The 17,340-nt window shown below is 40.5% G+C and overlaps 1 protein-coding gene across 1 annotated transcript in view; it reads left to right on the plus strand.

Annotated features, from left to right (window-relative positions):
* The window catches only part of Vwa8 (von Willebrand factor A domain containing 8), a 360,138-nt gene that overhangs the window by 54,040 nt on the left and 288,758 nt on the right, over positions 1–17,340 (plus strand). Inside the window, exons 3-4 of the mRNA XM_021181216.3 lie at positions 11,905–12,035; positions 16,212–16,322. Coding sequence (XP_021036875.1) covers positions 11,905–12,035; positions 16,212–16,322 — 242 coding nt within the window. The remainder of the gene's footprint in view (positions 1–11,904; positions 12,036–16,211; positions 16,323–17,340) is intronic.

Below are 17,340 nucleotides of genomic sequence, written 5' to 3' on the forward strand. Positions count from 1 at the left end.
TGGACAGTGATGGAGGCTGAGCTAGGCTTGCTTATAGAGCTAGCTGTTGGTCTCGCATCTTCACTGATCTTCACTTTGCTGAGAGAGACACAGCTGAGAACTTTTCCTGCTGTTCCTGTTGGCCCTCATCCCTCCTGCAAATTGTGCCAACTTGGCTGAGACCTAGCTGTTCCTGCTAGGTCATGCCACCACTGCTGCTATCCCAACACTACTGAGTTGGACCGCTGATATATCCACGAAGTGTTGGTGAGTGGATTGAGCTGACCTGAGAACTGAACTACAGATTTCCTTGCAACACAGATGGGATTTGCCCCAGAGAACCATTTCTAAACAGGTCCACTTTCTCTGTATCCTTTGTTTTCCACCACCCCTGGTGGGCTAGAAGGGAGGTTAAAGCATTTATGAACCATAATTAAAAATAGGTTTTGAAAAAATTAAGATTACACCAGCATAATTCCCAATTGCATTCAATATCTGATCCTTTTACTTCAAGTAAATATAGCTATCACCTGTTAGTTATCAAAGAGCAAATGGAGACTGTTGCAGACAGCTACAACTAGGCACAATGCAGGGATCAGTAGAACATGGGGAGCCTAACCTGAATATCTATATCACAGCCCTTGCATCTCTGGTTCAGAGAACTCTGAGGAGAAGGAAGCAAAAAGACTGTGAGAGCCAGAATACCAGAAGTCTGCAACAGTCTCTCATAGAAACGGCTGCAAGACTGGAACAATACCAATATCAGTTGACATACTGCCGTAGAAGGTAGAGAATTTGTGGGGTCCCACAACTATACAAAGGACTATCTAAAACTCATGATTGTTGGGAAAGGGAGAATTAGCTCTTCCAGAGATACCCCTTATTGGTTGTCCATTCAAAGTGGTCAGAATTGAAACCATATACACACAAACATATACACCACCGTGCTGATTCATAGATTTGTAATTTTCCAATAGAATAAAAGCTCCATGTGTAAAATAAAGATTTTTTTTAAAGAATGGCTACATTATACATCTTAACTGCATTTTCTGTAATCTGAATCCAGAATATTTACACGTTATGTTTAAAGAATCTGATCTTGTTTAGCAAGATTGGAAGCTTGTTGGTTCTTCTGAGACCCATTTATAACCAAAGGCAGTTCTTTTCCTTTATTTTCTTTTTGGTGGTTGTTTTCCCTCAATACAACACTGAGACAAAGACATCTCCAGCAAATTGTTAACTCCTCACACGTTAGCGGATAAGTTGTTAATTGACGTTGAATATTAAATGGTGATGAAAATATTCTGATATGTGTCACTTGTCATCTTGCTGTCCTTTTGATGACTCACCTTTCTTCCTGTGGAGCTGTTGTTACTGTATGATATAGATTTTTTTTAAAGAACCAAAACTTTCTGCTACTGTTGCAAAAATGGATCAACACAGAAGACCAAGAAAGCTCAATCAAACCACCAAAACACAAAACCTAAATTGTGCTGTAGGCCTGACTGTAAGAACTAAGAATATTTTACTGTGTGTTAGTCCAGTACGGTAAGATAGTGTTACTAGGTACAGTGGTTCATGCTTACATACTTGAGGGATACAATTTGTTAAATTTTGGTTTGTGCAAGAAAGGTTGCTAACTGGTTGAAATACTGATCAGGTAAATCTGTGACTTACAAGCTTTGTGTGTGTGTGTGTGTGTGTGTGTGTGTGTGTGTGTGTGAGAGAGAGAGAGAGAGAGAGAGAGAGAGAGAGAGGAGGGGGGGGGGAGAGAGACTTTTAGATTGTCTGGAATTTTGTATAAATAGAATCATACTGTATTTTACCTTCCCTATATAGCACAGCGCAATTACTTTGACATTCTGCTGTGTTTCAGTTATTTGCTCCTTTTTAAATTTAGTATTATTCAGTCGTATAGATGCATCACTTCTCTGCCTGTTGATGGGCATTTGAAGGTCTTACTGCTTTTGAGGCTTTTAGAAATACAGCTGGGATTATGAGATAGTAGGCTTATTGGTGCTTAGCTCTTTTTGTTTTTATTTTTATGTTTAAATCAGGATATTAATTTTTTTACAATTGAAATGTAGCAATATATTTGTTTACTATGAATTCTGGATAGTAACTCTTATTCTCATGTATCCTAGTCATATATATTTGTAAATATTCTCACATACCTTGTACATTACCCACTCTCTGGGTTACCATTTCACTGTGTTATGTTTAATTTTTCCACTTAGAAGCATTTACTTTGCTATATTACTTGTATTAGTTAGGGTTTTACTGCTGTGAACAGACACCATGACCATAGCAAGTCTTATAAAAACATTTAATTGGGGCTGGCTTACAGGTTCAGTCCATTATTATCAAGGTGGGAGCATGGCAGCATCCAGGCAGGCATGGTGCAGGAGGAGCTGAGAGTTCTACATCTTCATCCAAAGGCTGCTAGTGGAAGACTGACTTCCAGGTAACTAGGGTGAGGATCTTAAGCCCGCACCCACAGTGACACACCTACTCCAACCAGGTCACACCTCCAAATGGTGCCACTCCCTGGCCCAAGAATATACAAACCATCACATTACTCTTAATTTATTTTGGCTTTTGTAGCCAGAGCTTTAGTGTGACATGCCAAAAGAATCTAGGTTTATATATGCCTGTGTACACACATATAAGAAAGCAGAAGGGGTCCACATGGGTGGGTGGAGAAAGATAGGCAAGGGGAGAGAGGAAGGATGGGGAAGACAGTGGGGCTTGAGCAATGATACACATGTAGGAAACTGTTATATGCAAAAGCCATTGTTTTGTATACCTGCTAAAAATACAAAAGGAAAGAAAAATATTCTGTACATATTATTTTGTGCTGATATTCACAAAGGAATATACTATGAAAATGTTCTTATATCAAATATTTTCTAAAGTTTGATTTTAAAACATTACTTTTAATATAATTTACTTTTATGGTTCATATGTTAAGACAACTCTCTCTCTATATATATTATATATATATAGAGAGAAGTCAAATTTTCTTCTGTTGCCTTTCAAAGTTCCGGGGAGGTCTCTTCTTTCTAATCCTATGCAAATTCTAGTGACTACACTGCCTTCACAAACGGTGTACAGTATGATTTTCTCAGTATATATGGATATGTAGTAATTTACTTAAGCTATGTTGATGGGTTTTTCTTGTTTTGAGAAAAGCCTCCTTTGTGCAACTCATTTATGTCAGAGTTGCAGTTTTCATCTAGGTGTAGCTGTGCTGGATGAAGACTCTCAGTGCCCCTCATGGCTGAGGTTTATATACGAACTGTTTCTCTTTGACATCTCTGAGAGCCTTATTATCCTCACCTTCCTGTTCTCAGTGCTCAGCATATAATAGGTCCTCACTAAGTAGGGCTGTGTGCTTGACTTTATTTTACTCATTTAGCCCCATAGCCTATGTTGTAAATAACGAGGACTTACTTGGGCTTTGGATGCCTTGTTTTGTATCCTCTATGGACAGATTGACACATGCAGGTAGAGGGGACAGTTGCAGTGAGGAGTCTCGTGGCACTTCCTTTATAATCTCTGAATATATTGGAGGATGATCTGACTCCTGGTAGGCCTGGGTTTAGGTCTTTCTGAGTAATTTTTCTAATAATGTGAATGAGTGTTTTGCTTGTATGTATATATGTGTAGTACATGCATGCCTGGTGCCCGTGAAGATCATAAAAGTCAGAGCTCATAGAATTATAGTTGCAGATGGTTGTTAGACACCATGTGGGTGCTGGGATTGAATCCTGGTCCTCTGCAAGAGCAATAGTAGTGGTAACCACTGAGCTATCTCTTCAACCCCTCTGCATAATTTTTATGGGGGTGATTATGGTGAATAAAGTGCTATGTCACTGGAAAATACTTAGCACATGGCTGCGGTAAGTTCTGGGACTCCTTCCGAGTGGACCCTCAGCCCCATCCATCTGTGTCTACCAGTGCACACTGTGTACCTGCTGCCCAGGCACACAGCAAGGAGAGGGCTCTGCAGGCGAGGACAGACTTTTGCACACTGGGTTTTCACTGACTTGGACTGAACAGGATATTTTGGGAGCTGTAGTGCTCATGGTGGTGATATCTGTCAAAGACTAGCTTTCTTTGGAAAATGAGACCCAGAATGGCTGAAGTGTCTGGCCCAGGAAGCTGAGGCCAGGATGAAGAGCCACACTTGGTTTGTTGGCTCCTGATGCTTTCTTTCTCTTTCACTACATTACAGTATTTCTTAGAATACCAAAGCCAAACAACGCTTTCTAAGGGTTTATTATGGGGGAATTTGAACTATGCTTAATTTTAATTTTAAGTCTTTACATAGATGATAAATTGGCATCTACATGGGAGAAAAATTATAATTTAGAGCACCCCAATAAAATTAATTTAGAGCTCTTAAATATGACAACACAAGTAGTTAAGTTTTTAAAAGAAAAATCTTGGCTAAGACTTTAGTTAGAAATGTAATTTACCATGACCCAAATGTTTTAGCTTCACAGGCAGAGGGTAGCCTGGACTGTAGATGAAGTCCCACAATAGAGCTTTAACACTGGGTTTTTCTTAGTGGACTCCTGGAGGATAGTGGCATCTTGTGCCTGGAGTCAAAGCTAGGGCTTTCTCCCATGTACAGGCCTGCTTATGTTACATTGTGCATGGCAGTTTGGCAGTTTACTTTGCAGATGTTCGTAATGTGCAGCCTTAAATCTTGCTTCTATTTCTGGCATGCTTTTAAGTATGACTCATGTTTCCTTGAGGCTGTCCTAAAAATACTGCTGCTCTGAAGCATTAATGTGAACGACACCACAGGCATCACACAGCACTGCACAGTGCTTGCTTTCTGCAGGGTAAGGCAGCTTCCCAACCAATTAAGTGGGAAAGTGCCGTGAAGAATGTGCTGCACTAAAAATATGAGGAAGGAAAGTAGAAATTTTATAAAAATATAATATATAGAAATAACAGTGACTATTAAATTCTAATGAAGGATGAAATATATCATTAATGTTATAAAATATAACAGAAACAGGATTAATGTCCAGAACACCGTGGGCGGTAAATGCTACGTTTGATGTAGTCCTGTGGTAAGGAGAGTCTTGAGCTTGAAGGTGTCAAAAGCTCCTGGAGGGAGCTGGTGGGATGGCTCAGTGGGTAAACGCGCTCACTGTGGAGTGCCAATCTGCGTTTAGTTCTCCTGAACCACATAGTGGAAGAAGAGATCTACTCAAGCAACCTCTTCTTTGATACCTCTCTCTCTCCTCTCTCTCTCTCTCTCTCTCTCTCTCACACACACACACACACACAAATACAGACATACAGACATACAGACACACATGTCAGAAAGGCTTCTGGTGGAGTATGTGAGACATGATGACTGTGCAGCAAGCTTTGGACTTGAACAACAGAAGTCTGAGTTGGCTTTGACTTAACCAGCCTTGTGCAAATGCTGATGCTTTTCAATTGTGACGTCTCTTTGCAGAATGGGAGCAAGAACTTGCATAGCTATTACTTTATAAATTATCAATCTGTGTGCTTACTTCAATTCTCACGACTCAGTAAGGACAATTATATCTATTAAATAGGCAGTGATATTAAAGGGAGCATAAATGATTTGATTAAGATTACATAGGTAATAATTACCAGATTTGGGATCTCAAGTCTCCCCTTACATAGCGCTGCCTGCTGCCCTTTGGGCCTGTTGTGAGATCTAAATGAGAGAGAGTGCAGAAAAATTACTTGTGTATTTCTTTGCCACATGATAGGTAAGCAATGAATTGCACCATTACTACTTAATGCATTTTGACATAGAGTTGCACACCGCAGAAAATCAGGCACTGGGGATTGCATACATTCCTGTGAGTGCTTCTAGGAGTATCTCCACATCAGCACAATGCATGTGTGTTGAGGATCACTGCCTTTAGAGGCAGCTGGCAGTCTCAGCAACCCCTTCATCCACTCTTGGGCTCTCTAGTGGTTCTTTAACACACTGGCCAGAACTAACTGGCATGGAATTAACTAAGGAGGCCAGCCTACCTTTTAGCTCTTATCACCCCCCTGCTTCATTTCTCAGGTGTTGGGGGTACACATGTATAAGCTACCACATCAAGCCCCATCGTAACCACTGTTATTGGGGGAAAGATAAAAGTATGGAGACATGGTCTTCGAGAAGATGTGTCGTATACTACCAGTCAGACACTAGATTCAAAAGCTGCTTGGGATGAGGGAGTTAGGAGACCCCCAGTCCAGTGTCTACTGTAGATAAGCACAGGACTGTGGAAGACCTTAGTCACTAGTAACAGGCCTCCCTAGCGGTGTCATCATTTAGAGGGCTGGGGAGACTAAGAGAAAATATATCTCAGGGCTTACTTGTGATTAATTAGAGAGTGTTCATCAACAGTGCTTTAGCAAAAAGAATCTATATGCATTCTCAGTAAGAGTGTCATTACTCTCTTGGACAGGGTGGACTGTGTTGGACTCTACAGTTAGCATCACTGAGATAGTGTCTCAGATTACCCCTCACTCCCCCAAACCTGGCAGCATCATAAAGCATTTCCAGATGCTTTCTGGCCAGCACAGGTAATGGCAGTGTGTTGAGTGTGAAGAACCACTAGAGAGTCAAAGTATAACTAAGGCATTGTTGAGATAGCCAGTTGCCTTTTAAGCCAGTGGTCCTCAACACACAAGCATTGTGCTACTGTGGAAGATACTTCCATAAGCACTCACATAACAATATGCAATCCCAAAGGCTCCTTAATTAAGAGACCACATTGGTATATAGCATTGATTCTGTTTCAGTATAGTTTTTTTTTTTAAAAAGAAAAAGGTAAATAAAATATTCCTCAATTTTATCACTTGTTTAAAATGACAGTTGTAAGGGGTAAGCCCTATTAATTGGTTACCTGAAATGTATGTAATCCTAAGGTCAAGGCATTTAAAATAGATTATAATTATATAGGATGGCTATTATACCTATTTTACTTGTTTGGGTGTGTGCTGGAGAAGGAACCCTCATACATGCTACATACATGCTACATACATGCTACATACATGCTACATACATGCTACATACATGCTACATACATGCTACATACATGCTCATACATGTATGTAGTCTCATACATGCTACATAATATCCTAAGCCTGAGTTACATCCTCAGCAGGAACAATGCTTGCTTTTCTTTTCCCTCCCTCCCTCCCTCTCCCCCCTCCCTTCTTCCCCCCTCCCTTACTTCATTCTTTCTTTCTTTCTCTCTGTGTGTGGTTTGTTTTTTGATGGTTAACTACTCCTGAACATGAGACCTGCCCTGGAGTTGTTGACCCAGTATCATTCTATTGGAGAAAAGTGATTTTACCTCACCCAGCAAGTATGAATGGCAGTTCATTTGTTAACTATTACCCGAGTAGCCATTCTCATTCATTCATTCATTCATTCACTCACTCACTCACTCATAACAAAAGTATAATATGGTAAAGCAGGAACTATCATCACTTCACTATTGAACAAATGTTGGATGTTGTCAAACCAACAAGAAGGAAAAGAACCCAAGAGAAGGTGCAAGAATCAGATCTACTCATTTGCACATTTAGGAGTCCCATAAATACACTAAATTGGCAGCCATGATATAAACAGAGAGGACCTGGTGCCAGAGCCATGCAGGCCTTGTGCGTGCTGCTTCAGTCTCTGTGAGGTCATGCAAGCTTTGTTCATGTTGATTTGGAGGGGCTTGTCTTCTTGGTGTCCTCCATGCCCTCTAGTTCTCACCTCCTTTCCTCTTTATCTTCCATGGGGTCCCTTCAGCATTGATGGGAGGGATTAGATGGAGAGACTCCACTTAGTTATGAGTGAGGAACCATGTTTTCAGTCAGATCATTGCTGTTGTTTACCTAAGGATATTCTTCCAGGTTCCACTTGTTCCTCTCCATCCTCATATAAAACTCACTGCCACAGATGCATGGTGTGTCTGTGTACTAAGTCGTTTGAGAGGACTACACACCACTCTAACACTTCAGAATTTGTCTCAAGTCCTCTTTCGGAATCTAGCTTTTGCCCCTGTGGGAGTGATATGACTCCATGTATATAGTAGAGGACTTTTGGTTTTCAGACATGGGCATGTTTGCTTTGGAGAAATAATATGATTTAGCCTGGCTCCATTGACATGATCAACCAGTCTGTTCAGAACCTTTCTTCCCCTTGATTTACCTGCCAAGATAAAGAACTTCCAAAAAAACTGTATTTCTCAGCAGTTAGCTGTTAACTTCTTTGGGGTGAGACTTCCTTAGTAATATTGTGCTGTGTGTTGTGTATGAATGTAAATGGCAATGTGTGTGTGTGTGTGTGTGTGTGTGTGTGAGTGTGGGTGAGTGTGAGTGAGTGTGTGTGTGTGTGTGTGTGTGTGTGTGTGTGTGTGTGTGATATGTGGTATACCTTTAGTCTTAGGTAATTGTTTCTTAGATCTTTGAATTCTTCCATGACCTCAACAAAAATCTAAGAATATAGAGTATATTTAGTACATGCAAAAGACTTCTTGTAGTTTATATCTTTTTCAGTATAGAATGCAATGTAAGGAAACAAACACCATAACCTGTCTCCAATAATAGTCATGGGTTGTGAGGGGCTCATAGGAACCTATTCTTCTGTATTAGTCAGGCTTATCTAGAGTAACAGAAAAGAATCCCATAGTTGCTCAGTCCTGGAGGCTGGAGGTCTCAGCTGGTCTTCAGTATATACTGGAATCCCAAAAAAGTAGACTCTAATGCTACAGAAGGAAAGCTTTCAAGGCAAGAGCAAGCAGGCAAAGAACAGACGCTTCTTCCATATTCTTATGTGGATCCAGCTGAGGATGGGGCACAGATTAGAGGCCAGTTATTCCAGATCAAAAGGCTTGGTTTAAAGGTATGTTCTCTTGCTCCAACATCTGAATTAGTTATGCTTTCCTTCCTCAAAGATCAGGATTAAATACAGATCTTCTCACTTCAAATTAACCAAAAATCCCTTATAATTGTGCCTTATTTTTGGGTTTTAGTTCATTTCAGATGTAGTCAAGTTGTCAACCAAGAATAGCCATTATATTTTTCTTGCTGAACTATTGATTACTGAAGGATTCTGGGTGATAGGGAGTATCCATTGGCTACATTGGATAATTTCATACCCCTAGTCAAATATATGGTTTCAGTTGAGTTCATTGGTTCACAAAACCAGATAATACATGACATGAATTCTGGAAAGGGACCTGTAGGCAGGAGGGCAATTGGCAGTGGTGGGAGGAGATATAAGAAGGTTCAGGGGTAAGAAAATCAGAATGTGCTACATACTTGTATGGAATTGGCAAAGAACAGATTTAATTAATAAAGAACTCGAATATTACCAATGCTATTGATGCTATTTACAAGACTATCTGATCCATCCCATTCCTCATTCCCAGATACCTAATTAGCTTGAATAATATTATTTACTTTCTTATTTTGCTTTTTTGAGCACCATTTTAGTATGTATGTATGTATTTCTAAAAAATTCACATACTAATGGGTTGAGCTTAATATTATGGTGTATGTGATTTTTTTTTTTTACTCAGTTACATATATATTTATTTAGCAACATGTATCCTACTTTGCCTGGGATGATACTAATACCTGAAAAATTCCATGCAAAGGGAACATTTGTTAGTTTGGCAGTTAAGAGGTGGATAGTCAGGTGAAATCTCCTGTGATTAAGACTTATCTCAGCTTTCTCCAAATGAGACAATTTCTGTTCATATTTGAAGACTGGCCTAAAGAAATTGAAGATGAAGCTGGCCATGCTTCACTGATACAGGCATCTGGTCAACCCCGAATTATTGACTAACTGTAGCCCTTGCACATGCTGAGAGAGCTCTGCTGCCTAATAGCTCTTGCTCATTTTGTTCTCTCATAATTAGCTCCCTACTTTCTTGCAGGCTGTGTTAGATGGCTTCATTTATCTTTCACAGAAAAAGCCACAACACCAACAGTAGAATTGCATCAGAGCCTACTAAGAATAAGAATTCTTAACAAAATATTTGAGTAGATTTGAGCACACTGAGAAAATGGATTAACTGAGAAAGAAAGAGAGAGAGAGAAAGGAAGAAAGAAAGGAGAGAGAGAGATGAAGATCACCTCCCTTTGCCTTTTCTTCTTAACAAATTCCACTTTTTCCTATAATCCCCACAGGAGATTCTGTCCATTTGCATCTTTCTCAACAGGGGTATGGCTCTACAGGCTCTCTGTTATCTTTAAGGGTTTGATATATTGTTGGAAATTACCATTAAGTGAATTTTATTTAAATTTTTGAATATTTGCTTGTTGTTGGGGCCCAGGAAACACCCCACAAGCCACACAGACACTGATTTCCATCAAACAGGGATAGTTTATTGAATACACACCTCAGAAATGATTGATCAGGGACACAGGTCAGACTTGGGAGCTGTGACTGTGACCCCAAGCCAGAATGCTACCAAACTTTTAAACCTGAAATACACAAACATCTGTGCCAAGTTATCCCACCAGTCAGGATTTAGGGACAGGGGACTTCTTTACGAACGTGTCTTTGTGGTGCATTTATCCTGTTCCCACTGGTTGGGTTATTCAACTGTGGTAGGCAACTTGCCTAGCATTCACATCTCAACTTGCCAGCCAGGATGTCAGTTACCCAGGGAAGTCTTGGGGACTTAAACTTTGCTGTGATTGGTTCTAATGTAAGGCGAGCATTTGGGGAGTTTCCCAGACCACCAAAGCATGGACCGTAACCTAATATACAATCAGCCCTGACGTGAGAAAGTTCCTAGTAACTTAAGGAACCATAATATTGCTGGCCACAGGCATGAGACAGCATGGCTACAGTGACACCAGACAGGCACTAGTTATCCAGGCCTTAACACCTGTATTATATAATAAGATACCTTGGGGTGGGTCCCAGGCCATTTCCATTTTATGTATCTCATATGCATATAGCTTACAGATGGTTTCAAGTGATAGTTTCAGTGCCTTTGCATTTTGACAATCACTTATTACATGGGGTTGCGTGTGGAATTTCCCTCTGTGATGTGACTTGGGCACTCAGAAAATTTCACATTTGGGAACATTTCAAAAGTTTTCATGTTAAGGATCCTCAACCTTTGTGATAGATTATTCAGTTTTTGTTGTTACACAATTACGGTGTGCATTTTGTCCATTCTCCTGTCTTCTGTGTTGTTTGGAACAATTAAGACTTTTTTTTTATTTATGTCTTTTTCCTCCCCTGCCTTCCTTTCCTCTCCCCCTCACATTCCTGTAAGAAACTTCACACCCATCTTGTAGTAAATAAGCCTTATACACTCATTAGTTCCAAGTAGACTTGGGTGGGTTGATTGTTCTTGTCTTCTCTATGTGCGTAGACGTTTGTTTACATCTTCCTAGGAAATGCTCATGTAGCAAAGGATGCACACGAGTGCACTGGGATTACAGGTTCCTTTGGGTGGGGTCTTCCAAGCACTGGCACTTGAGATTGGAGCAGACTCCAGCTTCTCATGTCTGTAAGGATCATTAGTTGTCTGGGATCATTTGGCTATGTCTCCTTTTAGAATAAAATGACTCCTCCGTAGGCAGCATTTTCATTCCTTTAAAGACACCTGCAGATGGTGATCCCCGTGTTCTCACGGGCTTTGAAATGGTAGGTGTGTGACCCTTTGATGGCTGTTTGGCATTTTTCTGTTTTAGCATTTATAATAATTTTCATATAAAACTGAATTTTTGTCAGCTATTTATTATTCTATCTATCTATCTACATATCTATCTGTCATCTATCTATCCATCCATCCTATACAAAAGCATGTTTTCAATATATAGTTAACATTATTTGGGGATTTATATAGTTCTATAGTAAAGTTATAATAGCTAAATTTGCATTTCATTTTCTTTCTTTTCCTAAAGTTTCAGACTCTCCAGCTCAGTCCATAGTCCAGCATCTGAGATGGATGATGCAGAAGGATCGGCTGGGGCAGGATGTCTTTCTCATAGGACCTCCTGGGCCTCTCCGGCGCTCGGTGGCTATGCAGTACTTGGTGAGCAATTAGTTCTTGTCCATTCCTTAGGGTCTTAGCTTTAAAGATAAAGGATGTAATACAGTAAATGACAGTGAAGAATGTATACAAATATCAGAGTTAGCTGTAGTTTTAGGTATTGCTGTCATCAGGCAGTGCCTCCATTCATAAAGGGCTCAGCGAATGTTGTTCAGGGAGACCATGTGCAGCATATATTTTTGCTGTAACTTGAGTGCCTTCCACTTTTTGTAGAAAAGAAATAGAAGCCGGGCGTGGTGGCACATGCCTTTAATCCCAGCACTCTGGAGGCAGAGGCAGGCAGATTTCTGAGTTCGAGGCCAGCCTGGTCTCCAGGGTGAGTGCCAGGACAGCCAGGGCTACACAGAGAAACCCTGTCTCGAAAAGCCAAAAAAAAAAAAAAAAAAAAAAAAGAAAAGAAAAGAAAAGAAATAGAAATGAACGCGGTCAGCAGTGAGTGCACAGAATCAGAAGCTGTGAGATTGTGACAGCCAACATGTCTACCCCTCCCCTAGCCCTTCCTTTGCCACTCAGTGGACTGTTCCTTATCTCGGGTTCACAACTTAAAAGAATGATGCTTTTGATGTTTTGAAGTTGTGTGGTTTTTAGAGGGAACTCAAGGAAAAGGGCATTTTAATGTCATAGCCATGTGCCGCTCTTTCTCCTATTTAAATAGATTAGAAAACAGATGAACAGGGGTCGAATAATCTGCCTGATCTTTATCTAGCTAGAGAATTACAGTTAGGCTTGAACGCCCCTCCCTCCCCCACTGACCTCTTTGACACGTGTTTTTTGTTTTTTGTTTTGTTTTTTTAATAACACTCCTTCTTAGGCAAATGTTATTAAGTGAATTGAAATATTCTGTTCTCAGTGCCCATCAGGATGTTTACAAAGCCTTTCTGTTGTCCTGTATTAATAGGGATTGTGCTCTTGATCCAGGTACAAATGACCTCTGAGGACAACTTTTTAGAATGGAGAAAAAAAAACCACTCTTGTTAAAATTTGCTTGTGTTATTTATTATCAAAGAGTTGATTTTTATGCCATTGAAATCTGCTTTCTTATATTTTCCCTCAGTGGCACATTTAGTTCATTTTTAATTTTTAAAAGCATTTACTTTTTGTGTGAGTCACATGTCTGTGAATGCTCCGTGAGGCCAAAAGATGCAGCAGATCTGGAGCTGGAGTTACAGGAGGTTGTGAGCCTTGAGTCCTCTGTAAGAGCAGAGAGTGCTCTTAACTGCCGAGCCTTCTCTCTGGCCCTCAGTTTACTTCAGAACTTCAGAGTGTTGGGAGACAGGGGTGACAGAAGTAAAACTACAGAGAGAAACATAAGTCTCACTGGCCCATAACTTTTACAGCTTTAATTCATGCCCAGAGTCAGTTTGTGAGGTGTAACCTCCCACCATAGCATCAGCCTTAGTGAGTACACAAGGCAAATGTGTCTTGTCTAGGAATGGGAGCGGGGGCGAGGGTGGGGCTTGGAGGGTATGCAAGACAGGATCAACTACACAGGATTCTTCGCCTGACTCATTTCAAAGACTGTGATATCTCATTGAGATTTTGTGCTGGCTTTGACGTTGTTAGAATTCTGAAATGAGAGGCCTAGGAGCTCATAGGGATTTGGTCAAAAAAATGCAGTGTTTAGTCTACAGGTGCAAAGCCACGTGACTACTATGACCAAACTTTACATGATAAAATAGATCTGAAGTAGGCAAACATATATGAAAACTCAGTGCTACCGTGCCATTTAATGCACTTGTGGAGACTCAGTGCTGTCCCGCCACCTTGCACGCTCTGCAGTGAATACTGTTGTCACTGGATATAAGAACCTTCAGTTGGTAATGTCCTGAGTAGATATTGTCAATGGGGCTAAACTTGCTGAAACAAATAAACACAAAATGGAGACACTTGGTACTTGCTGTGATTTTTAACTCACATTAAAGGAGATTGTGGGTGCCGGGCGTGGTGGCGCACGCCTTTAATCCCAGCACTCGGGAGGCAGAGGCAGGCGGATTTCTGAGTTCGAGGCCAGCCTGGTCTACAAAGTGAGCTCCAGGACAGCCAGAGCTATAAAGAGAAACCCTGTCTCGAAAAACCAAAAAAAAAAAAAAAAAAAAAAAAAAAAAAAAAAAAAAAAAAGGAGATTGTGGATTGTTTAAAACAATTCTATATTCTGCCTTCTCTTGCTGTGTGAACTAGTTCACTTCTTTCATGAAGTAGTACCTGAGGAGACTGGTGCTTGGCTGAGGATGGAGGCTGTCAAGACTGAGGAGAGTGACAGCACTGTCCTGTCCTCAGGGTGCAGTTCAAGGTAAACTGTGGTGCTCTTAGGTAACAAGGGGTGCCAGGCATGGTAGTACATGGCTTTTTATTCCATCACCCAGAAGGCAGAGGCAGGAGGCATTTTGAGTTTGAGGCTAGCCTGGTCTACAGTGTGAGTTCCAGGACAGCCAACGCTACAAAGAAAAACCCTATTTTGAAAAACCAAAAGCCGTGATACTGGAGAGATAGCTCAGTGGGTTAGAGCACTGACTGCTGTTCCAGAGATCTGGTTTCAACTCTCAGCACCCACGTGGCAGCTCCCAACTGTCTCTTCCTCCAATTCTAGGGGATCCAACACACATGCAGACAAAACACCAATACATGTGATATAAAAATCAATAAATCATAAAAAAAGAAAAACCAAAATCCAAAAATAAAAAAGGGCTTATACAGTTTTGATAATCATTGCACAGGAAAGGGTTGGGGAGGTGCCATTCAGTCAACCAAAACAGAGATGTGATGTTTGTTATCAGTGATTATTCTGAGATCAAAAAGTAGGCATCTGTTAAAGGAGAAAATGACTACTCAGGAATTGGCTTTCACAGTCAGACAATTCATTTATATTTAGGAAAACGTCATTTGATATTATCATGTCTTTATGACTATGTACCTTCTCTATTTAAAATGTTGGCCACTTTTTCATTATACTCCAAACTGGCAATCTGGAACAAAGAAATCTGAAAGAGCCAAATGACAATAAAGTATTGTTCATCAGTAGAAGACATGGTTAACTTGCAAGGTCACACAGTCTCCTTGTGCGAAAACCTCCTTCAGCAATGACATGCTCTGCCGGCTCTCCTTCCCCTTAAGTAAATTGATTCCTGTGATTAGTAAAGGCCATTAGACCCTTATGTGATTGCGAATGTGCCTTGTTTAAAAGCCAAGGGAATGTACATACCTGGCTGTGAGGTTAGGGCAAAATGCTCTATGAGCAGGTAAACTGTCCCGAGGTGGGATGGGTTTGGGATGGATTTGGGATGGATTTGGGATGGCTCCTCCCCTCACATTACAGAATAGTTTTTTCTTCTCTCCCCTTTTGGCTTCCTCTTCCTCCTCCTCCTCTTGCTCTTTTCATCTCCTTCAGCTGTTTTTTTCTTCTTCTTTGTTTCACACTTGGTAAAGTATCTAACAATGATATAGTTTTCAATTGCTAAACCTTGGTCAATTGAGTAAATGAATTAAAACCCTACTTTAAAAAAAAAAGATAAATATTCCTTACAAAAATTTGTTACAAGTTGTTGAAAAATTGCCCAATAACTATTCATGATATTTGAAAAAGTTTTACAGGATAAATTAAGGTTTGAAGAATTAAATTTTGATTCTTATTACTTAAGTAGTAGGATACAGTTTAGTAAAAATGAAGCTGTAAGGATGTGTGTGTGTGTGTGTGTGTGTGTGTGTGTGTGAGAGAGAGAGAGAGAGAGAGAATGTATGTGCTTGTATGTGTGCATGTGTGCATGCATGTATATGTATGTGTGTGTTTTTGCTTGTATGCATGCGTGCATTGTGTGTGTGTGCATGTTTATGTGTGTTTTGTTGTTGTTTTGAGACAGTGTCTCCTTTGCAGCCCTGGCTGTCCTGGAACTTGCTTGTAGACCAGGCTGGCCTTCAATTCACAAAAATCACAACTTCTGCCTTCCGAGTGCCGGGGTGAGAGGTGTGGGCCACACTCCTGCCATGTTTATGTTTTAGTATCCAGTTTATTGAAGTTTTCTCAGAGACTGGAAATACTTTAAATCCATAATTAACAGTTTCAGTGCTCTTCTCTAGGCAGTGGCTTTGTTGAACATGTTGTTCTAAATTGTAGGCTGGTGGTTTGATTTTAGCTCTGGAATAACTTAGCTCTGTGTTCTACAGGAGCTGACCAAACAAGAGGTGGAATACATCGCCCTGTCAAGAGATACCACCGAAACTGACCTCAAACAGCGCCGGGAGATCCGAGCTGGCACAGCCTTTTACATTGACCAGGCAAGCTCTCCCCTCCAGCCCATGGCTGACTCCTCCAGGGCTATGTGAAACTGACTTTTAAAATGGGAAGAGAGTAGTCATGTGTCACTGACAGACAGATTTGCTTTAGGGCCTTGTTCTTGGAAGTGTCTTGATCTCGCTCTGGAGGAGGAGGCTCAGATGAAGTGACTGATGCTCACGCAGCAGCTGACGGGCAGGGTTCTGTACCTTCCAATGCTGCTTACAGCTTGCTTATAGAAATCTCATTTTCTAAAGAAAAAGTAATACAGCTGCTTTTAGTACAGGAGCTTCTCTAGCATGTTGACATGAGTATTTTCAGTCTAAAGGTGAATTAGGAAACTGTGGATTAAAACACATGATGTGAAATACTTTCAGGTATTATAGCTTTGGGGGGGGGCGTAGGGGAATGGCTTAGATGCTGATATCAGCTAAAATATTGTTTTATGATATTATGAGAGACTGTATTATTTCTGTCTTAAAACATTATATAAACTATTAAATGTTCTTTCAAATGCCTCATAGTATATGGGATGCAGACTAAAATAACCAAGTTATACAGAAAATATTTGTTGTAACCATTGACTTCACGGGGCTGTCTTTGACTCTTTAATAAATACTACAAGTTAAGACATAAACTATTCAACTCTAAAGATTCACTGGTCTCCATAGTTAGTGAAGAAGGAGAAGCAGTAAAGAGCTGATGCCGATGCAGGTCTAGATAATTAGCACTGTCTCTCACAAGACAATAACAACAGAGAAAGCAGTGGTTTTCATTTGCGGTTATATTTGCATTCAGCGGTTACATTTCCAGCATCGCTTTCTTCCAAATGTGTGAGGGGTCTCTGCAGCCTTCAGGGGAAGCAGAGGGACAAGCTGGGGGCGGGGGCCGTAGCCAGCGTTCATTCAAACCTGGGAAGTCTGACTGTGAGTGTTTCTTTTGCTGTATTTAAACACAGCACAATATGGTGAAAACTATTCCTGTATTAACTAATCAATCCTGCATGCACAGCAAAGTGTA

Source organism: Mus caroli, unplaced genomic scaffold (genome assembly GCF_978045245.1).
Source record: "Mus caroli unplaced genomic scaffold, Mus_caroli_1 scaffold_12, whole genome shotgun sequence".
In the NCBI taxonomy this organism is placed as follows: Eukaryota; Metazoa; Chordata; class Mammalia; order Rodentia; family Muridae; genus Mus; species Mus caroli.